This window comes from Periophthalmus magnuspinnatus, chromosome 17, assembly GCF_009829125.3.
Source record: "Periophthalmus magnuspinnatus isolate fPerMag1 chromosome 17, fPerMag1.2.pri, whole genome shotgun sequence".
In the NCBI taxonomy this organism is placed as follows: Eukaryota; Metazoa; Chordata; class Actinopteri; order Gobiiformes; family Gobiidae; genus Periophthalmus; species Periophthalmus magnuspinnatus.
Window position 1 is genome coordinate 1,025,984 of NC_047142.1, and position 27,132 is coordinate 1,053,115.

The window sequence follows — 27,132 nt, forward strand, 5'->3', positions numbered from 1 at the left end:
TATATATATATATATATATATATATATATATATATATATATATATATATATATATATATATATATATATATATATATATATATATATATATATATATATATATATATATATGGTAATAATAGTAATAATAATAATAATATGTTTGTACTTGGAGTAACAGTGATGTAAGTGAACAAAAACACTATTGTTTTAGTTAAACAATGATTTTATATGATTGCATAGACTGTATAAAGAATTAGAGTTTAAATATTCTGTTATGATGTCACAAAATAAGTCTAATTTAAAGCGAAGTGTCTGATTGAACCAGCGGAGTTGCCGTAGCTAGAATGGCACAGTGAGTCGCGCATGCGCAGAGTTCACTCTGAAGCAGAAAGGGCAGCGGCGCAGATTGGGCACAGTCTGCCTCAAATCTGCCGCAAAGCGAAGATAAACGGTACAGATTTTGACCGTACCGCCCGACGAAGAGGACTTTAATATTAGAACAATGTAGCGGCTTCTCACTCCGGTTTTACCTATGTGTTCATTTAGTTTGTGTCTGTGTTCCGTTTCGTGTAGCCGTGTTTTCTTTTCACATCACCGCGCCCTCATATTCAGTTTAGTTGTGGCTAAGTAGCTAATCGATGCTAGCAGCTAACTGATGCTAGTAGCTAATGTTGGTGCTGATGCAGAACACATCAGATGTACCTTTGTAATTACAAGGGATGTTTTGTTATGTTACAAATCTCTAATTGAAAAAGCTGTTAGGGAAAGATCACGCTGTACTTTAGTTTTACAAAACATCCCATAGTTTTGATTTTCTTTAGCAAAAAGATCCAAAACCCCCAGAAGCATCATGACAGGTGAAAAAATCCGCACCACGCGCAAAGACCACAACAAAACCAACAAAAATGAGGAGATTATGGACACGTACGAGGATGCACCGACTCCCAACGGCCCCAGAAACCATTTCAAATCCAACAAACTGTTTCAGAAACAACACAAAGCATCGGCTCTGCAACAACAGCAGCAACTGAACGAAAATAACATCAACGGGAACTCTGCACCAGAGACAGAGACACTGGTGAACGACAACAACAAGAACCCCATCATCCTGAGCTCTGAGGCTGTGGACTTCCCTGTGCACGAGTGTGTGTTCAGAGGAGATGTGCGCCGCCTGTCCTCCCTCATCAGGAGCCACAGCATCCTCCAGAAAGATGTGCATGGTCTGTGCTTTTCACTGTTAATGTGTAATAACTGATGCTCCTGCAGAAAGATGTGCATGGTCTGTGCTTTTTTACTCTAAATGTGTTATAACTGATGCTCCTGCTGAACCTGTGGAGTTATTCAGCTCAGAGGGGCTTTTTGTTACAGTCCAAGTAAATATTAGGTTAAGTTTGATGATGGGGGCTAGGCCTGTCATTAGAATCACTATGTCCACTTTCTTTCTGTCTCTGTCTGTCTTTCTTTCTTTCTGTCTTTCTTTATCCACTTATTGTTTGTTCTTTCTTTATTTCTCTTTCTTTTGTTCATTCTTTCTCTCTGTACCCACTTATTGTTCCTTCATTCATTCATTTGTCAGGGACCGTGTACAAATACATTAATCTCACAAAAGAAAAGATGATTTGTACCAGATTTAGCTCCTGCTGCTTTGTCTCTGCAGTCTCTGGGCAGGTGAACACACATTAAAATACATTTTTTATTACAATTTCATTATATGACATCAGTTCATCGTTCACATTTGCAGGAAAATACAATGAAATGGCCCTATGTCCAATGCATGATGTTTATTCAGTCCAAACCAATATAAAAATCATTATCGTTGAACCCTTGAAAGATGGAACAGTCATTTCTGGGGGTCAGTATTTATTGTGGTGCTTTTTCTTTTGTACTAGTGAGAAATGTTGTTTTTTCCTCTTTATACGTTATGAACTTCTATGACTCACTACAGATGCAAACAAACTACTTATGTGCTGCTTGTGGACATAACTCTGCTTTATGGTTTGGTTTCAATATTATTTATCGTCTATATGAATTTCAACAATATATCGTGCTTCATATTGTGTTATCATGACAGGCCTAGTGGTGGCGCTCATGTAAACTGCGTCCAGCTGCTTACACTTCTGACCTCGGTTCAGTAATGGACAGTTTTTGTTTTCATAAAGAAGCTCCAATGAAGTTGATGTTTAAAACACGTCAGCTTTGTGTTGTGATTTTTAAAAAATCATAAACAAAGATTCTCTGAGCTCAGTTTTACTCATGTGTTTATTTTTTCTCTTTTAGGCAACACACCTCTTCATCTCGCTGTGATGCTCGGACACAAAGGTAAAATAGTGACACATTCATTTTGTTGTATTATTTTTCTGCCTAGATAAAAAAATCTGTGACCCTGTTTCTGTCTGAAAAAGTAAACGTTTAATTAAAATGCTTAGGATTTATTTTGGTCCGACGAGCTGCACTTGCGGTATTACGAACTCTGCTCAAAAGCATTAAAATAAATATGGCACCTTATTGTTGCTCATTTTGATTTGATCAGAGTGTGCCCTCCTGCTCCTGGCCCACAATGCACCTGTAAAAGTGAAAAACGCCCAAGGATGGAGTCCTCTGGCAGAAGCGATCAGCTACGGAGACAGACAAATGAGTAAGTGCTACTTTACTTTAATACTGCAGTAATTAATGCTACCTTTATTTTGTTATTTAAGTGTAATTGTGTAAACTCTATTTTGTGCCTTGGCTGAGCATCCAACACTGTGTGTTACCTCTAAGAAAACATGGTATGCCTCCTGTATATTCTATATTTCTTTACTAATTCCAAGTTAAAATATTCTGTAGTGAGTTACAGGACTGATTATATATTCATTAATAAATGTATTCATTTAATAATTTACCACGTTAATCCCAAGGACACGTCTCTCTCTGTGAATATCAAGCATCAGGGCAGCTTATTATCATTTTATCTCTGCTGCATTACTGTTTTCAAAGCCCTCCTCCAGGCCAAATAGTTAGGTTTGTGGAGATGCAAGCCCACTCACTGTACGGATGTTTTCCAGGGAAATAAACCCAAGGCAAGTTTATTTGTGCAGCACAATTGGTCCACAAAGTAACTCAAAGTGCTTTATAGAATAAGAAAGATATTAAAATCACAATACAACAAATCATTAAATCTATTTTCTGGCTAAAAGTTCCATTGTGTAGCCGTGTTCATGTCACACAAAGGGTTAAGACCATTGTTTATAATACATCCACTGCGCAGTCGTACAAAGCTCATAAAACATGACCTTGGTGATTTTAGGAACTCTCACAATCGTCATCACACTTTAATACCTGTGGGCCTGAGCGACCAGGGGTACAAAGGACTTTCAAAGGACAATGCGATGTATTACGGTGTATTTAATTGCAGAGAAGTCTGTCTGACGATTATTGAGGCTAAAAAGCGAGAGGTGGGGATTTTATGTGCACTCGTCATCCAGATGGAGCTGGAACAGTTCCTAAATCTAGGCTTAGTGTAGAAAGCCCAGAGCTTACAGGCCGGGTCACTCTCCCTCCTAATGATGCTTCTAAACCTGACGCAGAAATGAGAGGAGTCGCACACAGATCCCAGCAGGAGGCGCTATAGTGGCTTTAGGTGTGTTGTTTTCTAAGCCTGCTACACCTTTCACTGCAGCTCTTTATTTCATATTTGTGACAAAGCAGAGGTCACTCCCGTCTGCTCCGTGGGCTTGTACAAAGTGACCTGCGCCGTGTTTAGTATGCGGCGCGTTGGCTCTGTTCCCGCGGTGACAGGCTGAGGGACTGTGGGTGTCTCAGAAGGTCACATCACATCGGGACGGGGGCGGAGGAGAGCGGAGGAGGGGGGGGCACAACGGGACAGGAAGGTCAGACGGTGAGAAGTCCGGCTCTGTGGCTAATTGAGCCGCGCTACACAAACACGGGGTTGTACGTTGGACTCAGCTGATGTTGTGGTCAGAGCCTCGTCAGCGGGTTCTCACCTGGCGTCACGACCGTCAGCTGTGCGCTCTCACCCCTCTGGCCTTTGTGTTGTCCAGCTCTCTACCTCTGCAGTGGACCGATTGTGTAATGTGTTACTGCTGGGAAATAGGGCTGCAGTGTTTGGGAAAAACTAGCCCTGTCACGACGAAAATACAAAACAGATGGAACAATGAACAGGGGCGACAGTGGCTCAGTTGGTAGAGCGTTTGTTCTCTGATCTGAAGGTCGGCGGTTTGGTTTGGTCCTGCTCTTGATGTAAACTCGCCCCCAGTGTCTGTGTGCACTTGTGTGTGAATGTGTGAGTGGTTCCTTGATGTAAAGCGCTTTGAGTGTCTTGAAGGTGGAAACGCGCTTTATCAAAACATGACGTGATTTTGAGGGGTCTATTTTTATCGTGGGGACTTTTTTCTTTGCACTAATCAGAAATATTCGGTTAATTTTCTGCACCACAATGAGATTTGAGATGTAGAAGGGCAAATTATGAAAGTTTTTGCCTCTTTATCGACACAAACTAAGTACTTAAGTGTTGTGTTTTGTTTTGTAAATTCGCTGGAGCGGATGTCAACTTCCAAATATCTGTTCATTTGATTTCCTCGTTGGACATATTAAGTGATGTACTAAGACTATTTCCTGGTTGTAGTCGACCCAGAAAATCTCATAATGTTTGAATTTTTATTTATACAAACCTCTTCTGTGGTTACTTGAGCCACATTTGGATCATTTTTTGTCTTATCTTTATTTCCTTAAAACAAAAATAAAATAAGCTAAAAATATATGAAAAATTTGTTATGTGGCAATATTCAACCTACTCGTATTTGGGGTTGAACATTACACGCTATTGTCAAAAAAAGGTCCATATATTGTTCTCAAATCTAGTTTGTTACTGAGTTTCAAAAATTAACATCGTGACAACAGGAGGAGCCATAAAACCTCATAGAATTCATTTGTAATAATTAGTTTTATTAACTAATCTCTCTTCAAAATGGAAGAAAAAGTAGCTAATATTTCTCTAATGAGTCTAACCCTCTGGCGTCCCCTTGTGTTTGTCTGCAGTCACGGCGATCCTGCGTAAACTGAAGCAGCAGTCCAGAGAGAGCGTGGAGGACAAGAGGCCCAAATTACTGAAGGCTCTGCGCGAGGTGAGCACACAGCGGCCCCTCACACAGCGGCCCCTCACACAGCGGCTCCTCACACAGCGGCTCCTCACACAGCGGCCCCTCACACAGCGGCCCCTCACACAGCGGCCCCTCACACAGCGGCCCCTCACACAGCGGCCCCTCACACAGCGGCCCCTCACACAGCGGCCCCTCACAGCGGCTCCTCACTTTGCTCAGTTTCCCTCCCTGCTGCTCCCATATTAAACCTTAATTATTCCTGCGCTCCCCGGCTCGCTGTATGCTAATGTGCGCCCGTCACCGCTGCGCCGCTCTGAATACAGGAGTGTTTTAATCGCACGTGTTAACAGCTTCACTGAGTCCTGCTGCACTGACCCGTCGACTCACAATGTGCTCGTTTTGCAGCTCGGAGACTTCTACCTGGAGTTGCATTGGGATTTTCAGAGCTGGGGTGAGTTTGTGTGTTTTTAATTTGTGCTTTACAGTTAAGCTCATCAGGGAAGTGCCGATACTGAACATTTAACTGGTTCCTGGTGTTTCCTGGTTGAACTTGGAGGTGGATAAGACCATTTACTGGAGAGTCTCGTCATGTTTGAACTTAAATAATAACAATATAACAATAAATAATAACAATATAACACATTTGGATCAGTTTCTTTCTCTCCTCACCCTCCCTCATTCTCTCTCTCTCTCTCTCTTTCCTCACCCCCCTCTCTCTCTTCCCTTCTCTCTCCTAATCTACCTCCCTTCCCCTCTCTCTCCTCACCTGTCTCTGCCCCCCTCCCTCTGTCCCCCTCCTCGCTCTCTATCTTCCTCTCTCTCTCCTCACCCCCTTCTCTTCCTCTTCCCCTCTCTCGCATTTCTGTCCCCCTCTTCTCTCTTCTCTTTTCCCCTCTGTCACTCTTTCCTCCCCCTCCTTCCCTCTGTCCCGTCTCCTCTTTTACTCTTTCTCCCCTCTCTTCTCCTCTCTCTTCCAACCCACCGTCCACCCCACCCCCCCTTTCCTCACCCCCTCCCTCTGTCTCTCTCCTCTCTTCCCCCCTCTCTCTCTCCTCACCCCCCGGTCCCCCTCTTCTCCCCTCTGTCTCTCTGTCCTCTCTCTCCCCCTGTCCTCTCTTTCTCTCTCCTCTCTTCCTCTCTCTTTCCTCTCCTTTCTTAATTCATAGTTTCAGACCTGTAAAAGCTGTGTCTGGGTTTGTCCTAAAAGTTCATTTGTCCTCCTGTCCTCCTGTCCTCTTGTCCTCCTGTCCTCTTGTCGTCTTTTGCTCTAGTGCCTTTACTGTCTCGGATGCTGCCTTCTGATGCCTGTAAAATCTACAAACAGGGAACTAATATCAGGTGAGTTTTTTAAATATTCAAGAGCATGTTTAAATCACATTCTGATTTGACAATGTTAAAATGAACCTGATAATTACCTGATTTCTAGACCTATAAGATTAATAATGGTAAATTTCGCCTCCTGTTTTTGTTGTCATTTTATACTGTGTTGTTATTGTGCCTAATGTGATGCATGTAACTCCTGTGGTTTAGACTGGACACTACTCTCATAGACTTCAACGACATGAAGTGCCAACGCGGCGATCTCAGCTTCATTTTCGACGGCGATGCTGCTCCCTCGCGGTCCTTTGTGGTTTTGGACAACGAGGCCAAAGTGTACCAAAGAATACACCACGAGGTTGGCACGGCGCCTTTGAGTTCATGCACCGTGTTCTTTACTCGGGGCATTTCTGACTGCTCTCTGTCCACAGGAGTCTGAGATGGAGACGGAGGAGGAGGTGGACATTCTCATGAGCAGTGACGTCTACTCTGCCACTCTGTCCACAAAGTCCATCACGTTCTCTCGCAGTCAGATCGGATGGCTCTTCAGGGAGGATAAAACGGTAGGAAACACGAGCACGCTGCTGGATTAGACCTGGTTTTTGTTCAGATTTGGTTCCAGGTGTGTTCTTGGTTAATGTGTGGTGCGCTGAAGTGACCTGCCCTCTGCTGGTGGGTGGAAGTTATGGCAAAGAAGAGTCCAAAGGCAAAGCTCTCCATTTACCGATCAGTCTACGGGCCTACTCTCACCTATGATCCTGGTTTAGTCCTGGTTTAGATCTGTTCTGACTCTCACTTATGGTCCTCAGCTGCTCCTCCACGTGGAGAGGAGCAGCTGAGGAGGCTCGGGCACCTCCCTGGAGAGGTGTTCATGTCCCACCAGAAGGAGGTCCCAGAGAAGACCCTCGGCTGGCCTGGGAACACCTTAGGGTCCCACCGGAAAAGCTGAAGGAGGTATCTGGGGTGAGGGAAGTCTGGGAGTCCCTGCTTAGATTGCTGACCCCGCGACCCGGCCCCCGATAAAGCGGAAGAAAATGGATGGATAGTTGAAGCTTAGACCTGGATTAGTCCTGAGTTGCAGCGGGTTCCATTTTCGTCGTATTTTAATCTCCGTACAGCCTATTTATTTCAGTGTTTTATTGTTGAAATGTTTATCAAATCTAGGGCTGCAGCAATTAACGGCGATTACTGTGACTAGTCGACTATTAAACTAAACATAATTTTATTTTAATAACCGCATTCATTATCTGGAATACTGGCATTATTAAATCAGAATGCCCGAATAGAATAGAAAATTACCCATCTATAAATATTCTCTATCTACAACTGTCAGTCATTTCAGCCTTTTATTTTGTGAAGAATTTATTTTAAAGTCTCAGTCTGCAATAGAAGTAATCGTTCAACTAGTCGACAGATCAGAAAAATAATCGTTAGTTGCAGCCCGAAGCGAATGGGGTAAACCTTTTTAAACCCATTTGCAATAAAAAATAAATACATTTTAAAAAATCACAGAATGTACAACAGACAGTACATGTGTTTAGGTCCCAGAACAAACTGGGTTCACATCTTAATGGAAAAAGCCTAATCTGCTGGTGTTGTTAATGGGTGGCCTGTCTGATTTATGTGCGGGCACCAGCCTCCATTTGAAGTGAACAGTTCTTCTTCATGCTCGGTCCCTTTAAGCTGAAAAACACAGGTGTAAGTCGTAAAGCCAATTACGCAGCAGCTGAAACTTATAACAGTAATGATGGTTTAATTGTTCCAGGAAGTCTTGTAAACGGAACATGAAAAATCCATGTTTGGGTAAATAAACTCCGCACCTCGACTCAGAATAAAGCAAACATTGATATTAAATTAATGTGACTCGTGAGTTATGTTCCAGGCTACAGAACAGTGAAGTTTAGGCTATAAATCGTTAGGAAAAAGACTCCGAAACCTTTTTATGTAAACCCAATTATGATCCAGTTTCTTGGAAAAACTATGTTCAGTTGTTTTTATTGGCGTACTGCAAAATCCAGACAATCAGCGCAATAAACTTTACCAGAGACAGAATCTAAACCAGGGAAAGAAAACACTCCCAGTGACCTACTATTTGGACTAAGGACAATGAACAAAACATGAAACAACACAATAATTATAAACATGAAAACGACACACAACACCAAAATAATAACCTAAACTAACCAACGAAGCTCACAACTTTCCCTTTCCCCAAACTCACAAAAACCAAAACCTAAACGACATAAAAGACTGTACACGACAAGAACAAACATGAACAATAAAAAGAAAGAAAAACAGTAGAACAGCATGGCAGCATATTATTTCCACCATCATCATTTTCATTTATTTGAGAGATCGAACGATAAGGGTTTTTTCTTTCTTGATGCCGATACTGATTGTTTATAATCCAGAGCAACCGATGGCCGATGTATAGGGCCGATTTTTATTATTTTCCCCAAATACTTTTATTTATATTTACTCCAAACTCACAGCTTTTTTTTTTACCACAGGCCTATAAGAGAGCTGTGTGATCATGTTTTGTGCAGCTGTTTCTTTGTATTAAAGTGTTAAAATTAATGTTTGAGTGTATTTTTTCCCCCAGATATCGGCCAATATCGGTCTCTTTTTTTTTTTTTTTTAATTTAAAACCTGTGTATCAGTCTTGCCTTACTTTTGTTTTTTGTTTTTTTTTTTAATAAATGCTGGATATTTTTAAAGCTGCCATCTGTAATTAGACTGACTCGTCCCTGGTGCATTCTCCCATCTCACCACTAGATGCTGTCTACGTTAGCGCTGTCTGATAGTGTGAAATCTTTAGCTTGACTGAAGACTAAAGAGCACAGGTGAGACTGAACAGAGGCCAGGTGAGGGGGAGGGGCCAGGTGAGGAGAGGGGGAGGGGCCAACTGAGTGAAGAGGAGAACAGGTTTCACTTCTGCCATCTACTGGTAACAAAATCAAACTCGTGGATTGTAGCTTTAATGCAGTGGCGTGGAACTTTCCGGGCAAAGCAGCGACCTCCACCACGCACCTTTTAAGCGTTTATCCATGGGTTTCGAAATGTCATGATGTTATGTCTGTTGCCGTAGCGACTAACAATCCAAAACATGATAATATCACCTTTTGAACGAGAAAAGTCTTCAAAATGTTGCATGTAACACGAAGCTGAAACTGATGAGTAGCACACGTGAAGAAGAAGAAGCAGCAGCCATCTTTGATTCAATGGGTTTCACGCTGAGACTAAAGTGCAGCGTAAAAGCCATTGATGGTTGTGGTATAAACAATTTTTGTAGATTTTTCAGTAATTAAAGAACAGACGAAAACTCCAGGGGGGGTATCTTCCACACGAGATGCAACTCCTCTGAGAACACCCCTGATTGTCTTTACACACAACGAGTGTATTTTTACCGAGCCTGAAGCCGCACTTTGACACGTTTCAGACAGATTTTTGCATCCAAATTAGCGCTGGGAATTCTACGGCTCTCTCCTCTACGGGATGAAAGCCTCATCCATCTGTTTGTGTTTAGGAGCGAGTCGGAAACTTCCTGGCCGACTTCTACGCGGTGAACGGCCTCGTGCTGGAGTCGAGGAAGCGGCGGGAGCACCTGAGCGAGGAGGACATCCTGAGAAACAAAGCCATCATGGAGAGTCTGAGCAAAGGAGGCAGCATCGGGGAGCACAACTTTGAGGTGAGTTTAGCGTGGGAGGAAACGCCTAAACTCCGCCCCCAAACACATTTCAAATAGAGCTGCTGGGAAGGAGCCTGGAGGACTAAAGGGGAGTGTGACAGGAGGAGTGGGCGGAGTCAAGAGGACTAAAGGGGAGCGTGAAGGGGGAGAAAGGGCGGGGTCTAGGGCTGTAAGGAACAGCGTGATTGGTCTAACAGGTATCCACACTTCAAACTCCACCCCTGCAGCCAGGTGTTTATAATCAGGAACACATGGCTGTAATAAGGACAGTCCTGTGTGATGTCAACAACTACTGGAAACTTGAAAAAATGACTAGGAACAATAGAAAATACTATTCAAACACCATATACACAGAGAGCGGGATTTGAAACACTAACCTTCGTGTCAGTGGGCAAACACTGTGCCCCCTTAGCCACAGTCGCCCGTACAAACCTGTCCAGCAGTCACCCGTCGGATAATTGGATCTGCCTGTGAAATTGACTGTTTTTGTCGGGGAAAATCCGTTTTCACCGTCCCTACACTGGTGTCTGTTCATATCTGGTATCAGCAGATGCTTCAATCCAAAGTACTGATGTTGCGATTGGAACTGAAAAAGCTGGAACACAAAATAATTGACCATCTTAGTCCGTTATAACTTTATAATTTAACTTTAGAAACTGCTCTAAATATAAAACTGATCCATACATAATATTCTGCCCCTACAGCTCACATGAGGTACTACAGTGTGCAAGAAAAAAATGATATTGCACACAAAAGCCTTTATTCTTCACGTCCTTATTTTAGTTATAGTTACATTTTAATTTAGTAACATTTACAGTAATGATTCATTTATTAAGGACATTCTCTCCCTCAGCCTGTGAAGAGACAGTCTCTCAGCGCTCCAGCTCCAAACACTATTTCCTGGGAGGAGTACATCACAGCGGAGCATGGAAAGTACGTATCTCTACAGTGAATAATGGTGTGATGTGCAATATTTAAGTATCTGTATTCTGTTATTTTAACTTTGACTAACTTATGTAATGACAGAGTTAACCCTGATATAAGTATTTGTTCTGTCCACGGTGACTATAGTTTAGTCTAGTACACTTCATTATACAGACCCACAGAGCTTTATTTACTTTAGTGTAAAGACATAACTGCTGAGTGAGTTTTAGCACATTTAAATTACATAATAAAAAAGATCATCAATCAAACTTGGTCCAAAATATCGGCCCAAACTTATCCACAGATCTTATTGGCCATGGGTTGCTGTGGATTCTTTCTTTATATTGATGTGGTTCATTATTGAAATGGGTCTTAGTTCTGTCAACAGTAAATCGATGCTACACTGAGCTTAACCTTAACTGTAGAAGTTAAATATGCTGACTGTGAAGCTCATTTATTATGAAAAAGCCTCATCTTCTTCACTTGTGTGCCTCCTCCTCCTCCAGACCTCCTCATCTGGGGAGAGAGCTCGTGTGCAAAGAGAGTAAGAAGAACTTCAAAGCCACGGTGGCCATGAGCCAGGATTTCCCTCTGGGCATCGAGTCGTGAGTACAGCCTCTTCTCTCTCATCGTTTGGGTCACAGCACAAACCTGAACTTCTGCTCTGTTTTTAAACTCAAGATGAAAGATACGACCGTCCCACAGCTCCGCCATTTACAGGCCGTTAGAACAATTTAGTCTGGAGGCCTTTGCTCTTTTATCCTGTAATGAAGCTGAAAATACACGACCAGTCTCATTCAGTGTTTTCTTTTCTACTTTGTACATTTTATATACATACATAAGGCATTAATTATATGAAGTAAGATATATGGAATTATGTAGCAAAGAAAAAATGTTAAATAGCTCGACTAAATATTTTTGACAAAGCAAAGGTTGGATATTTTGAAGGTGGCTACTTAAAATTTAGGTAAGTTAGTAAATGTTTTGTGTTTGCTACATAAATCCATTCATCTTATTTTGTATATTTGATCTCTTCTGTGTGTTTATGAAATGTATAAATTAGTAAAAATAAAGAAAAGAAACACTGAATGAGAGTGTGTGTCCAAATGTTTGACTGGTCGTGTTTATGAAAAATGATTCACCACAAACTACTGTAACTACTACTTTAAGTCCATTTACCTGTCTCCATGGAGATAGTGTTACTTTGTTTGGAATGATCCACAGTGTCGCATTAAACTTATCTCTTATCTCCGTGGAGACAAGCATGTGACAGCATCAGGACAATTCACAGGTCAGATCTGTGGAGAGGCCAGTCTGCTCACAGTAAGAGTCTGTGTATTTCAAGGTATTTTCAAGACGTAAAAACACCTGAAATTGGATAAATGGAAGATGAATAAGTTTAATGCTATACTGCGGAACATTTTAGGCTAAGGGGTAACTTATCTATGGCGACGAGGAGGAGATGGACGTAAACTACCAGAATGACGCCGACGTTCCATAGTTTACCTTTAAATACAGATGTGTTTATTTACCTCATAGCACCAAGTCGATGAGAAAAACAACTGGGGATTTTACCTTCAGCTCCAGATGTCGCCATTTTGATCTTAACAATAAAGACTATAAACTGTACAAACATATTTATACATAGACTGTGATTACAACTTCCACCTTCAATGATCAAAAACATTAAAATAGAGAAATTATAGAATAAAAATCCAGAGATGAACTGCTGTTTATGTGCAGCCTCGTACATGTGACCTGGACATGGCTTCAGGTAATAAAGCCTCTAGAATCTGACTTCATCACATTCTTCATCAGTTCCGATACCGATACTACAGTTTTGCTGATATCGACTGATACCAGAGACAGAAAACAGCATTTATTTCCATAAAAGTAAAATAAAATGAGACAAAGCTGATCCAAATGTGCTCTAGTTACTCGAGGGATAAGTAACAGCTGCATAACAACTTTGTACAAATGAAGCTTCAAACAGAGACTTTTTTGTGCCAAGTCAGACCAGTAAATAGTTTTATTTCATCAAATTATATGTCCAACCAGGATATCGACTCAACTGATATTTGATCAAGCACATTTTTCAGTATCGGCTCTGATTTCCGATACCAGTAGTGAAGAAACGGAGAGATCAGTCTGTATATATAAATGTACATGGCTAACCTGCTAGCCGCCGAGCTCCAAACAGGAAGTGATCATGGGCGCGCTCCATCGACTCTGGCTACAATCGACTTCACATTGAAAAACCGTGTCCCCTCTCTCTGTTTATTTTACTATTTTGCTCCAGATTAGCTGCTCTAGCCTCGACGAGCTTCATTTGGAGCTGAAACTGTGGGTGACGTCACATTTAGTCCACTTCTTTGTAAAGTCTATTGAAAAGACTGATCCCAAATTCAAATGGACTGTGTAAAAGTTTGTGGAGGTGGTGATGAAATGCCTGTCATGTTCGGAGGCAGTGCTGTAAAAAATGAGCAGAGCATAATGCGGTTAAATAGCTTTATCTCTTCCTCTGAACTAATGCGCCCCGGCTCCAAACGCCCGTCCTAAACATGCGTAATGGCTTTTTAATGTGGTTTCTCTCCCTCGTGTGTTTTGACAAAATATGCCTCCATACTTTCTACTCCTACAATGTTACGTTTCACTTTAATAAATGCCCCACATGATTTATAATGCAGCTGTCTTTTAGAACAGATATGTTACAAAAGCTTTTAACCCTAATGAGTCAAATGGGGACGTAACAATAACGGAAATATTGAGATTTGTATCGACTGTATTGTCAAAAGTCTCACAATAATATCATGGGCCAGTAGAGTTAGTTCAGTTGAGATAAGTTCCAATTCCAGGGTCTGAAATGATCCAAATGATTCTAGTGAAGGTGTGTGGAGTTTAAAAACACAGTGGAGCACTTCCTGTATTAGCACATCATGACATCACAAGATGGAACAGAGTGTTTTCCGTTTGAGAGAACTATTTGTGTGTTAAACATGTGTGAATGAAACAAAACAGAACTCCAGGTCTGTTTGTGATGAGGGAACAACATCAGAACAGACCAGAAAACAGTGTCATGTCCCTTTAAGCACTTTTAAGGCCCGAGCCCCTACAGGGCTGCTTCTGCAGCGATGAGTGCATCGGCGCCCATGCACTCATCGGCGCCCGTGCACTCATCGGCGCCCGTGCACTCATCGGCGCCCGTGCATCATCGCTGCAGACTGTTTTCACAAAGTTGCGCGCTTCACGTCGCTCCTTGCCCTGACTCCAGTATCCTAGCAACCCATTCCGTAAACATGGGATATGCATATTTGTTCTTACTAACATGACATCGTCAACATCTCCCATTGACTCAATGCATCAATGGGAGACAGACAAACAAACAAAAAATATTATTATGGCCACGCCCCTTGACAAACCAGAAGTCGGCCATCTTGGATTGAAAATTCTGAAATGCAAAGTCAGTGTTTTCACTGACGTCACATTTTAATCGACTCTTCTGAAGACGCTTCACCTGCAGGGCTGAAAATCACCGTACATCATCTGGACACGTGGGGCATCAAAACTTGTACAATTTATGATGATGCCTATTACGGTTTGTGTGCGGGGAAGCCACAAAATTCCATCGGAATTCAGAATTTCACATGACAAAATTTGCTCCCATTTGTGCACACAAAGTCCGATTGGGTTCAAATTTGAAGCAGTTGTAAAACTTTCTCGACTTATTCTACTGTTTGTGAAAGAAATAAAATTGGCACGATGGCGCCCCCTACAGAATATCAAATAAATTTGTATGGACGGCCAAAAATGTTACGACATTTGACACAAAACTCCATCAGGTCATCCCAGTCAATAAAGTCGATCAGACCCATGTCATTTTTTACACCGTGTTGCCATGGCGACGCCTCAAAGACCTGTTTTTGCATTTTGTGCATCAGTCCTTCCAGTGTGTGTGACAAAGCCACAATGACGCAGACAAAAGTGGCATGTTAGTGCCTCCCGGAGGGAGTGCCGGGCCGGCCGAGTGCGAAGCGCGGACCACGAGGGCCGTTTGACGCTGCGTGTGGCTGGAATAGGTTTTAATTGTATTTTAAAATGGAAAAGATAAAGTACACACGATGTGTTAGCCGTGTTAGCCTCATCAAATTATCACTACACACTGCACCATGAGATGCAAGTGTGATAATATGTTTCCGTGACATTTGGATATCCACACATCTGGTGTTATGTTTAGTTTAATTTGTGTATGTTTCACTAATCCTACAGATTTAGTCCCTGTAGCTCTTCAGCCCCTCACTGCTCTGTGCCAACACACTGATATACACTGTTTACATTTGTATTAGTCCAGCAGTGTGTTTTTCATTTTGTTTTCATGACTGATGCTGATACAGATTGTTTAAAAATTCAGAGAAACAGATTTTTGGGGCGATTTTCCAATTTTTTCCCAAGTTGTGTTACTAAAATGTAGTACTGCTTTGTGCTATTATCTTTTCCACATTTAAGTTTTAAAATAAAGCTTTAAATGTATTATTTTAGGCAGCAGATCAGCTAAAACAAAATATTGTCCTGTGCTGGAGATTTAAGGCTGATCTCGAATTTGTACTATAGGATGTTCTAAAGGAAAGGTGTGGTTGATGTTCTAATCTGTGGTGTGTCAGTGTCGTTCGCTCCTCCTTCAGACAAATATAAGGCAGTGTCCAGCAGTAATCTGACCAGAACTGAAGAAACAATCTGACCAGAACTGAAGAAACAATCTGACCAGAACTGAAGAAACAATCTGACCAGAACTGAAGAAACAATCTGACCAGAACTGAAGAAACAATCTGACCAGAACTGAAGAAGCGACTTGGACGAGCAGTTGACAGATTTAACTTTAGACTTTTTTCACCCAGGCTCAGAGTAAAAGCCAAACTCTGATAAAACTCGATTTGTGTCATAAATCCTGATCAGATTGGACTGGCACGAGTCTTTATGGACTAATAATAATCAAACAAGTTTATGCCAAACTGGATCTCACATAAACAGACTAGAGTTTAAAAGTTTTTGTCTGAGATGGTTCTGTTAACAGCTCGGGCTAAGGTAAGCGGCTAACGCTAACAAGACAACAACAGTTTATTTCCGAGTGTTTTATTCATAATCAGATCCACAGTGAGATAAACCGGAGCTTCATCTGCTTCATTCAGTCGTGTTGTGTCCAGTTAAAATCCTGTCTCTGTCCACTGGGGTTTTTCCCGCTCTCCCAGTGCATTGTGGTCTATATTGATCAGTCCAGTGATCACCGACGCCTGCTACTTTTTATGGTGCATTTTGGGAAATTTTAAAGGCACTACTTTTTCACCAACTGGACATTCAGACGCCACTAAAAATGCCACGATTCCTAAATAGCGCCCCCTGTAGGAGGAGTGTGGACATTTGGACACAGCCTGTATGTTCATGCTCAGAAGGCAGATTTCCCATAGTGCTTTACTTCTGCCCTGTTTTGTGTTTTTCACACTTTAATCTGTGAACTCGTTGTAATGTAAGTAAATATGATCTTGTCTCTCTCAGGTTACTCAACGTGCTGGAGGTCATCGCCCCGTTTAAGCACTTCAACAAGCTCCGAGAGTTTGTCCAAATGAAACTTCCTCCTGGGTTTCCAGTCAAACTTGGTACGTGCTGATCCTGAACTTCACCAGCCCAAACTAATAACTGAAGATGTGATTGTAATTCTCACAAAATTCAAGAACATTTGATCAGACTGAGGCTCCTTGGACATAAATTCACTTCCATTGCTGTGAAAAAGTGAACACAACCAAAAAAAAAAACGTGTCTGTTTCGGTGCAGCTCACATGAAGCGTTTAAAACTACAGTCTCGGACGATTATGACCCGTAGAACCAGCCCCGTCACGATAACACAAGCTGAAGCTCGATATATCGCTGAAGTAAATCTAGACGATAAATGATAATATTGAAACTCATTTATGAAACTGACGCAAAAACCCAAGATTTAAGCCACAAAAACAATTCTAAATGTACAATAGCTGCAATAAATAAACAGCAGAACGAAACACTTTAGGTCGATAGTTTGAGTGTAACGAGTCAGACAAGTAATTTATTAAACTTTTTATGGCTTAAATCTGATCATTTAGCCAAAGAATTTACCAAAAATGTCCCAGTAGTTGACCCAAAAAATACTGTTCCTGCTTCACACATAGAACGAGAAGTTGATAAAAGGACATTCTTAAGATTTAGTTATTTAGTTTTCGATACGGCACAGGCCTGTCTCTATAATCACGATGTCGACTTATCCCTGGAACAGAATAAGTTTAAGCTCAGTATTTATCATGTGGACATTTTCTTTTCAATATTGGACAAGTTTCTTTCCATTTTTATGCAATAGGGTAAGACTGGAGCTGAAGAGGGGACAATAAATTACTTCTATGGTGAAATATTAGTTCACTCTTCTGTTTATTTTGTTTGCTTTAATGATATATTCCATTAACTTGCTTTTTGTTATTGTGTCAGTGATATAAAGCAGTTTCAATATTATTGTTAATCGCAGTATTTCTCTGGAGTAGTACCACATTTTTTCCCATGTATTTGAGCAGCTTTTGTCTCGCCTCAGTACAGATATATTAAATAAGCAGCTCTTGAGGTCAAAATAAGTCGTCTTTGTACTGTCTGCATCTAATTAGAAGGCATTTCACCGTCCGAGAAACAGGAAATGTGTGATTAGCATGCCCGTTGTTAGGTCTCTAGTCTCTGAACTCTCTTTTTAACATGGTAAAAATCAGGTACGGCGTCTTTTAATATCAAATCCTTTTCTCCTCCGCAGATATCCCAGTCTTCCCCACCATCACCGCCACCGTCACGTTCCAAGAGTTTCGCTACGACGAATTCGACGAGTCCATTTTCTTCATCCCCCCAGAATACAAGGAGGACCCCTGCCGCTTCCCCGACCTTTGATCTGTCTCCTGAACCAGCAAAGGGAAAAATAAACTTCCATATCTGTATTTGTTTTCTTATATCTCTATAATATCAGTATATGTAAATGTTTAAAGGGAACGGGTCGCAGATGCTTTTCATTTTCAACGGATCCTAAAGCAAGTCAATGCAAAAAGATGGCGCTATGTTTAAAAGCTGTGGTCAAAAAGAGTGCTAGCTTTTACATCGTACTTGCAATCCACAAAAGAGCAGCGGTCCGTGGCGCGCTGCCGTCCGAGCCTCTGGACTTTTCCTTCTCTTGTAATAATAATTATATCAAGTGTTACTATCAGACGGATACTTTCACTTTATGATTGCACTGACACTATGTAAATACGTCATCTCAGCCCGTAGAGCTTAAGAAGGAGACTTTAGCGTGGGATTGTGTAACGCTAAGGGACGGTGAGGGGTGTGGAGGTGTGTGGGGCGCGTCCTGTGAACCTAAAGCAGCTCTGTGGGGCTTTTCTGTCCTGTGGATGAGGAAGTCGAACTTGCAAACTGTTTAAATTATAATGTCTTGTTTTGGTAAATTTGTAGGGTTTTAAACAGACGCCTTAGACAGAAATCTTTGCCCAAAATGGTCTCTTAAAATATTGTCAAATTCTGGTAAATCTCCTTAAATTTCTTCTGGCGCGTCCATAGACTGTTTATATAAATGGACATGGCTAACCTGCTAGCCGCCACGTCGCTCTGTCTCTGCTACTTCAGACTCATTCTGGTCTTAAATGTTCGTATTAACCCTCTACATGATCCTGGGGTTTTTATTTCACTATTGTGTCTAATCAGGAGTCTTCTTTCCACGAGGTCACTCCCGCTAGCGTTAGCAACAGGTTGGATTGACAGTGTTGCTAAGCGCCTGCTCTCTGCTAAACCAGCGGTGTGGGCGGAAAGGGGCGTTACTTTCAACGACCTTGCTCCTGATTGGCTCTCTGGTTGCTGTCATACTTGCAGGTGGAATTCCAAATATGGAACTCTGCTCCAAATTAGCCGTTATATCGACTCTAGCCACTTAGTCCACTTCTTAACAGTCTGTGGTGCGTCGGTGAGTCTTTGATTCAGACGCGTTTCGACTTTGCACGATGTTCTATTCTAACGATATAAACTGGTGTAAACTAAAGTAATGCCAGTTTAGGGACAGTATTTTGTTTCCAAAGCGACAGGCTCAGTGTGACGCCGTGCTCCTCACAGCCCCAAACCCCTCCCACTTTAGTTTATAAATGATGTATAGTAAAATTCTATGGTATACTCAATGGAGTAACACTGTGTAGCAATACATTTCCAGAATGTTTTTACTCCGCTGGGACAAGGGTTAGCATACACGCCCCCATGCTATTAAGGGTTAGCATACACGCCCCCATGCTAATAAGGGTTAGCATACATGCGCCATGCTAATAAGGGTTAGCATACACGCCCCCATGCTAATAAGAGTTAGCATACATGCGTCATGCTAATAGGAGATAGCATACACACGTGATGCTAGAAAGGGTTAGCATACATGCGTCATGCTAGAAAGGGTTAGCATACATGCGTCATGCTAGAAAGGGTTAGCATACATGCGCCATGCTAATAAAGGTTAGCATACATGCGCTATGCTAATAAGGGTTAGCATACACGCGCTATTCTATTAATAGTTAGCATACATGCGTCATGCTAATAGGAGATAGCATACACACGTGATGCTAGAAAGGATTAGCATACGTGCACCATGCTAATAGGGGTTAGCATACACGTGTCATGCTAATATTTCTGGGGTGTCAAACTCAATTTCACCGAGGGCCACATCAGCAAAATGGTTCATCTCAAATTTGCAAAGATATAAAAAAATATGTCTGTCTAACTGCGTAACTCCTGATAAACTGACATTTTAAGACAGTCATACATTTAAATTGACCTTGTCGCGGGCCACATAAAATGACATGGCGGGCCGCATTTGGCCCCCGGGCCTTGAGTTTGACACGTGTAATAGTTGAACATCCGCCTTTCCCAGCGCGGGTGAACCTCCTGTTTCTTCAGGTTAGCTCATCTTACCTCTGTGTTGTACAAATATGATGTGAGTGGATTTTACTGTATCAGGTCTGTGTCTGTAAATGAGGGAACGTCTTTGGGAATCAGGTGAAATATATTTACTTTATAACTGCACTGATTAAAGGCATGCTATGGCTACGGAGGCCGAAAGGATCACACATCTCTAAGCTATATTATATCTTTGTTTATATTAACTGAAACTAACACTAATACTTTGAAACACATTTCTAGTGCTTATATAACGCTCTCCTCTATGGTCGTTTCTGTGTTTTCATTTTGTTACTTTTGTAATCCAGGGAGAAAACAAGCTGTGAAGTTGAAATTGCTGGATATTTAAAAAAAAAAAAAAACGGGGAAAAATTTTTGCAATCTGCGTAGTTGTCTCTGGCTTTTCTGCAACCATACCTACTTCACATCCCTTTAAATAAAGCACCAGCATCATGTTTCAACTCACATGTTTCAGTTTTTTGTCATATTCCATTAATTAATTAAATTAAAAAAAATAAATAAATAATCTTATGGGATAAATTATCTGGTTATTCCAAACCTTTCGTCACATAAATACACACTCTTGTATGTCTGTATGAGGCTCACTGGCTCCCCTGCAGTAACATGCTACTGAGCTACACTCAGGGGTCCATTGGGGTCCATTATTACTTACATTACATATAAATATATATATATATAAATAATAATGAAAAACAAATATGCCAATTTTGGGGAGTTGATGTTACTCCCCTCTGACCGGGCGTCCTGGCTCCCCCTCGCCGTAGCATTTTGTGTCTCATCAGTCTCATGTTGTTGGACAGTTGGTCATTGCTCTTTGCCTTTGGTGGGGATTCGAACCCAGGTTCCCCATGTGAAAGTCAAGTGACTTACCAGTTGAGCTGACCATATTTATATATTTATATATATTTATAATAATAATTCGCTGCTTGTCTAAGGGAAGTTCTGGTCAGAACTGAAGAAACATCTTGACTCCAACAACCATTTGTCCATTTGACAGATTTGAACTTCATCTTTTGCTTTTTATCTTATTTGTAATTCTTTTGTGTATTACATGAGAAATGGTGTAATTAACTTGACAGAAGTGTATATCAGTGGAAGTTCTCAATTTTGTACAAATAGTGGAGCAAAGAAAGATTTTTTTTCATGTGATACTTTTAAAGTGCCTGTATAAAACTGTACTTAGAGTAAAAAGTACAAGTATTTTGTGTTTTTCAATTGTGGTGATTTTGATAAAGATTTGAGCTGGTTTGTTAAAGTACACTGTAAAATATACTTAGGTACAGTACTTGTGTAATGTAAGAAAGTAAAAGTATAGCACATATAGTTAGTTTAAAGAAGTTAATGAGCCAGAATAGTTTGTCCAGAGACTTTAATAAAAAAAAAAAAAAATTATTGATAAAACACTTTCAAATAACACGACGCAATAATACAACTGTCCAACGTGAAGAGGAGGTTCACACAGTTTAAATGAATCACATATGAAGAGGACGAAGCGGACGCAAGCAGAGTGAAGGCAGTTTGTAACCACAGCTATTAAAAAGCAACATGACAAACCATGGCAAAAAAATAACTTAAAATGTGCATTATATTTTGTAGAAGAGATGACAGTTGTGAGAAACAGCTGGAACCAATCACATTTTTCAGACTGACTACACATTGGCGTTACAGTAAGGACGGCTCTAATCGCTCACGTCCATGTCCTCCTCGTGATGGTCGTCTGAACCGTTCACTTTCACCCCTTTCACCAGCCGCGTGCCGTTGTCTTCGGAGCGAGGAGACATGGAATCCTCCGAGCCCTTCCTCTCCATTCGCTCCTTCTCACTGTCGTAGCCTTGCTCCTCTTCATCGTAGTCTCTGGTGACCTGGAAGTGAGACGAGACCCTTTGACATTTTTACTTTGGAACAATTTACAAAAAAGCCACATCTACGAGCTGTTTTCTGATGTCAGAACTTTATAAAGAGCCTATAGTTCGACCTGAGGAGGGACATAGGACCTCATTTTACTTTGAGATCGATATAAATTCTAGGGGTGGGAGGGTTTTTGGTGTATTTTATTTGTGATTAGTTGTAATCAAAATAATTTATCCTTTATTATCCTGGCTCAATAATCCAATGATTTAACATCACACAGCCTAGTGCTTTAACTTTAAGGGGCCACATTAGGTCATTTTCTGATCTGTTCTCATGTTTCCTCATCACAAACAGACCTGGAGTTGTGTTTTGTTTCATTCTTCCATCTCAGAACTAGTATTTCATGACATCACGAGGTGGAACAGAGCATTTTAAGCTTTACAGATGTAGACAGACAAAACTCCAAGTATGTTTTGATGAGGTAGCAACAGAATAAATGGCACAAAGCTCATTATAGTCTGTTTTATGTAATGTAGAACTTTTAAACCTGCAACTGCAGACAGTGCATTAGCCAAAGGTGGGTCAGGGTCACACACACAAATATGAATGCAGCAGAAACACTACAGCCCATTACAACTGTTCTACCAACTGCACAGATCCTTGAGGCTGGTTTCATCGTCCTTACCTGTGGAATACTAGTCATCAAGCACTGTCTCCTGTAGGTCACAGGACATGTAGTAAAGATCCAAAATGAATAATAAAATTGCGAGTAACCAACCTTGACGTCCTTCTCCCCATCGAGCTTCCTCTCCTGGTCTCGGTCCTTGTCTTTGCTCCTCTTCTTCTTGCTGCTGGTGTGCTCGCGGTCGTCACGGTTACGGTCTTTGTCACTCCTGCGCTCACGGTCTCTCTCCTTATCACGCTTCTTTTCTTTCTTATGTCTGGAAAAAAACACAATGACTATGAACACTGGAGTTTATCACACAGACATGAGCTGTAAGTCACTGTAGTGACCTTCGAGGAGAGGGAGACCTTGATGGAGACCTCTTAGGAGACTTTCTGGGAGACCGGCTTCCACTGCGACTTCTTCTCCGCCTCCTGAGGAAACATTTCACGTTTAGCCTCTTACTTTTACACTCTCTCTCTTATGTTTACACTCTTACAGACATCTGAAAAAGCCTAAATCTATGGCTGTCTAAATGGCGACTCTCACCTGCTGGCGCTGCGTGATCTTCTTGCTGTGCTGTAGCTTTTGGGAGGGGTCCTGGATCGTTTCCTTCCTTCATCCTTTTTTCTCTCTCTGTAAAAACAATATTCAACATTTACTCATCTCACATATGTAATAACCTAAAACAAGAGCGCACAGCCACCTGCTGCGGGAGCGTTTCCGGTCTCTGGAGCGGCTGCGTCTCCGTCGAGGACTCTTGGATCGTCTCCGGCTTCGAGAGCCCGACCGTCGCCTTGATCTGCTCCTCGTGCGTCTGTGGTGATTCATGGACAAGATTAATATGAGTGAGTTCTGTCTCATCAGGCCAATGTCAACGTGAAGTATTAACGTGAAGTATTAACGTGAAGTATTAACGTGAAGTACCTGTGTCGTGAACGAGATCTGGTCCTTCTCCTTCTGGATCTGGACCGTGAGCGAGAGTGACGCCGTTTGCTGTCTTTGCCTGAGAAACATTCATATTTCAGACACTTAAGACGACTTGACCGGTAACAAGGGAAGTTTATTTGTATAAAACAACTGCAAATTAATTCAAAGTGTTTTACAGAATAAGTCATTAAAATCACAATACAAACAAACATAACTACACTGGTGGCTCAGTAGGACAGTACTCACTTCCAGGTTCAATGGCAGCAGAGATGAGGGACTGAGCCTCTCGGACTCTCTTCATGGCAACTTCTATTTCTTTATTTGATGCATCAGCCTTTAAGCTCGCACTCAGGTTCAAACCGACCGCCAGTGGGTTCAGCCTGGACACAGAGGCGTTAGGAGACTCGCTCTACCACAAAGAGCTGATGTGTGGAACATTCAGCCACTTACTTTGGATCTGTCATGAATTTCAGTAACTGGTCCGCCGCCTGTGGGTTCATGTTGGCTCCAGGAAATCCAAAAGCAGCCAGAGCGTCCATGTTTGGAGCGCCGAAAGGATTCGCACCCAACTGAACAACATAACATGTTTTATACACTCCAAAAAGTAAAATACAGTCTTAAAATTAAAATAAAACTAAATCTTGACCATGAAACACACCGGGTTGGGGAGGGGGTTGGGAGTGGGAAGAAGTCCTCCTCCAGGCAGGATTCCTGCAACAGCATTGGCTGGTGCCAGCAGTGCCAAAGCTTTGCTCTCATCTGGGATGGAACCTGGAGGATCAAAGCAGCATTAGATGGGAACATGACTGCGCACACACAGAGCAGAGTCATACAAAGTCCTCACACTGCATTTCTTCAAATAAATGGTTACCTTACAGATCTGAGGTCCCAAAATAATGACTGCAGTGACATAACTACAGCTGCAAGTACCACACTACTCCAATGAACACTGCCAAAAATCACCTGAACGTGTTTTTTAAGTCATGAACCAAACGTTAGCAAGCACAGCTGCTTCTCCAGTTGGGTGTGCCCTCAATTTTAGACTCAAACAAGCGACTCACGTGGGCGGCTTGGCTACTAAAAAGCACACAGAGAAAAATCGAGATACACACAAAAGAGAAATTTAGGGAGTTGTCAAAAATGAAACCAAAACAAAATATGTGCTGCATGACATTGACACTTAAAGGGGATGCTTCATGACATTGACACTTAAAGGGGATGCTGCCTGCATAAGGCATGGTTCTGGTTCTTACCTGTCACTGCATCAATTTAGCAAATCAAAAGGTCTAAGATTCAAAATTAGAAATCTGAATTTGAGAGTCGTCAGTGAAATGTATTAGCGATTATCACCAGAATTTACATTAATTAATATTCCACCTGAAACCTCTGTAGTTACAGGCACCAAACAGTGACAACATGTAAATAAAGAACAGGAGAGAATCTGCAGTGGTGGCCTTTTCAGCAGGGCCTGGTTTACAGGACTGGCTGCAAAACACAACAACAAAAGGAGACCAGCGTTAACTGGGATTGTACCAACACGAGCGCTGCTCATTCAGATCTAATCAAACAGCAAACAGTACTGATTTTTCAATACTCTGGACTGTGGCACATTTCACTTTTTAGTCATTATAACGGTAGGTTTATGTGCTTTTATTACTTACACACAAAACGGTGAAATTAAAACATAATTATTACATTTTTATCCAAATTTAAGTTACAGCTCCTTTTCTATAACCGTTTCTACTTTTATCAAAATCAAAATGTTTCCACATGTTTTTTTTTTTTATTTACCACTTACAGATTCTGCTTTATCCGTTTTGTTTTCTACCTAATGTTCAGTGTGTTGCCCTGGTGCTGATGGGACCGTCCTGAAATGTCTATATTTTCCCGTATTATTCCCTTTGTAATAAAGACCTGGTAATGAATGGCTTTGAATATATTTAAGGGTGCAGTATTATTAACCATTCAGCCTCAATGAGGTAAATAACCTGGAAAAGACAAATTAAGACAGAAGAGAGGGAAGAGGGAGAGAGACAAAAACACAGGGTGGGGCTTGAATGGTGCTGGCCTTTGCAAATGCCTAGAGTCCCCTGTTGGCAGCAGAGGAGCACTGTGAGCCATCAACGAGGGCACCTTTTGCCTTCTTCACTACAAAAATCACACACACATACACACAACACACAAATAACAAAGAGAAGTTTAACAGAGGAAAGTCCAACATGGGTGAATAAAATAAAATGCATTTATTTTTATTAAAACAATTGCTGAATTTAGCAGTCAATAGTGATTTGTGTTTTTTTTAAAGAGCCAAACCTGGTTTAGGTATTCTGTGGTTTGGAGGCAGCGAAATAAAAATAGTTCACATTAATCCGGGCCTTATAACAGAAATAAGAGCTCTGGCTTTAGTAAAGTGATGGTGATGAATAATGATGTCATTCAATCAAAGGACACACACAGCTTTGAGGACGATGGATACAAACCTTCAGCGAAAGGGACCACAATCAGAGCTCTGTCCAGAAAGACTGTGTTGGTGAGATGCTGAGACACTCCAACTGACTCCTGCTCCTGGAACTTCACAAAGCACACCCGGGACGTGACCGGCATCGGAGAGTCACTGTGGAGCAGGGAGAAGGCACGTTAGGCAAAGATACAAGCAAAACATGTCTGTAATCTGTGCAGGACAAGGACATTAGCAAGTTGCAAAGGCTACAATTTTATACCATCATTTCATCCATAAACTGTATAGTCTCTTAATCTGCATAAAAACTGCTCACCCTGTAGTATAGGTCGGTTCAAAATGTTCTGAAATCTGAACTGTCAGTTTTAGGCGGGTTTGTAACTTTGAATGTTTTAATTACAACTTAAATCGCAAATCTTCTCAGAAAAAGCACAATTAGATCGATCCTAAATTGATCAGCCGCAGAACCAGGGGTTATTAATGACCGCTGGCTTTTTCTTATACACCCCCTTTCTTTCCTGGGCAAAATAGTTTAAAACCATCGCTATAACAGTTGGGCTTTGTTTTACAGCGCCACCTACAGGGCATGAAGTACATGGTCTAAGACTGCAGCATCTATCAGCTTTGCAAAACTTCAGATTCAATTAAATAAGAAATAAGCCTGAACCTTAAGTAAACACATTGTTCTAGGATGATCTAAGTGCATTTGTGCGTATCACACACGAGCGTCTTTGAAAGCAGAGGGAGCTAGCGTTAGCATTAGCATTAGCCATCAGACCCGCGCCTTTATGAAAGCACTAACTCCCCATGAACCCCCAACAGGATCAAACCCAACACGGAGGCGTGAACACATTTAAATATGATGCATCTTGGTTCACTTACTCTGGTGGAAATAGCTTTAATTCTTCGATGGTTCCGAGAAACCCAAAGAGTGTGCGCATCTGTTCGGACGTGGTGCTCGGAGACACGTTGGTCACCTGCACTACCTTCGTGTTAAAATTCATTTTCCCGCTCAAACAGCAAAACTAGACTTGTACGAAACAACAGAAATAACCCAAAAAGACGTGTAAATCTGGAACTATATGTAGAAACACTCAATATAGAAGCACAAAACATCTATTTCTGGAGATTAAACTAAAGGCAGCTGCCCCAGCGCTCTTCCGCCATCTTGGGTTAGTCTTCTCCAAATGCGCATGCGCGGGATGAACGCCACACTAACAAT

The 27,132-nt window shown here is 41.5% G+C and overlaps 2 protein-coding genes across 5 annotated transcripts; one reads left to right on the forward strand and one right to left on the reverse strand.

Moving 5' to 3' along the window:
* The first annotated feature begins 358 nt into the window (after positions 1-358).
* Positions 359-20,451, forward strand: LOC117385685 (ankyrin repeat domain-containing protein 13C). Of its 2 annotated transcripts, none has more exons than XM_033982993.2 (13): positions 359-1,202; positions 2,260-2,301; positions 2,513-2,617; positions 5,020-5,105; positions 5,487-5,532; positions 6,353-6,419; positions 6,612-6,756; positions 6,830-6,961; positions 9,925-10,086; positions 10,940-11,019; positions 11,517-11,615; positions 16,558-16,658; positions 17,825-20,451. In XM_033982993.2, the coding sequence occupies exons 1-13, from the start codon at positions 833-835 to the stop codon at positions 17,953-17,955; spliced, it is 1,566 nt and encodes a 521-aa protein (XP_033838884.1). In that variant the 5' UTR covers positions 359-832; the 3' UTR covers positions 17,956-20,451. The 2 variants fall into 2 exon arrangements, with proteins under 2 accessions (XP_033838884.1, XP_055084526.1); XM_055228551.1 differs by lacking the exon at positions 359-1,202 and adding an exon at positions 1,247-1,261.
* A 908-nt stretch (positions 20,452-21,359) lies between these two features.
* On the reverse strand, positions 21,360-27,101 carry LOC117385686 (serine/arginine-rich splicing factor 11-like). 3 transcript variants are annotated; one of them, XM_033982995.2, is made up of 11 exons: positions 26,793-27,101; positions 25,933-26,066; positions 24,111-24,223; positions 23,903-24,021; positions 23,699-23,832; positions 23,450-23,528; positions 23,229-23,339; positions 23,072-23,158; positions 22,891-22,956; positions 22,637-22,799; positions 21,360-21,869 (listed from the first exon to the last, which is right to left on the reverse strand). In XM_033982995.2, exons 1-11 carry the CDS (start codon positions 26,912-26,914, stop codon positions 21,687-21,689), a joined length of 1,311 nt encoding a protein of 436 aa, XP_033838886.1. In that variant the 5' UTR covers positions 26,915-27,101; the 3' UTR covers positions 21,360-21,686. The 3 variants fall into 3 exon arrangements, with proteins under 3 accessions (XP_033838886.1, XP_033838885.1, XP_033838887.1); XM_033982994.2 differs by having other exon boundaries at positions 22,873-22,956; XM_033982996.2 differs by lacking the exons at positions 25,933-26,066; positions 26,793-27,101 and adding an exon at positions 24,416-25,137 and having other exon boundaries at positions 21,453-21,869; positions 22,873-22,956.
* Positions 27,102-27,132: the final 31 nt, after the last annotated feature.

Bases quoted from the DNA above. Each gene is read 5' to 3' on its own strand.
- LOC117385685 (XM_033982993.2), top strand. From the start codon at position 833: ATGACAGGTGAAAAAATCCGCACCACGCGCAAAGACCACAACAAAACC. The intron at 2,302-2,512 runs GTAAAATAGTGA...TGATTTGATCAG, and splicing joins TGTGATGCTCGGACACAAAG to AGTGTGCCCTCCTGCTCCTG. The intron at 6,420-6,611 runs GTGAGTTTTTTA...CCTGTGGTTTAG, and splicing joins AAACAGGGAACTAATATCAG to ACTGGACACTACTCTCATAG.
- LOC117385686 (XM_033982994.2), bottom strand. From the start codon at position 26,914: ATGAATTTTAACACGAAGGTAGTGCAGGTGACCAACGTGTCTCCGAGC. The intron at 22,957-23,071 runs GTGAGAGTCGCC...ATGTTTCCTCAG, and splicing joins AGATCACGCAGCGCCAGCAG to GAGGCGGAGAAGAAGTCGCA. The intron at 22,800-22,872 runs GTCACTACAGTG...GTTTTTTTCCAG, and splicing joins AGGTCTCCCTCTCCTCGAAG to ACATAAGAAAGAAAAGAAGC.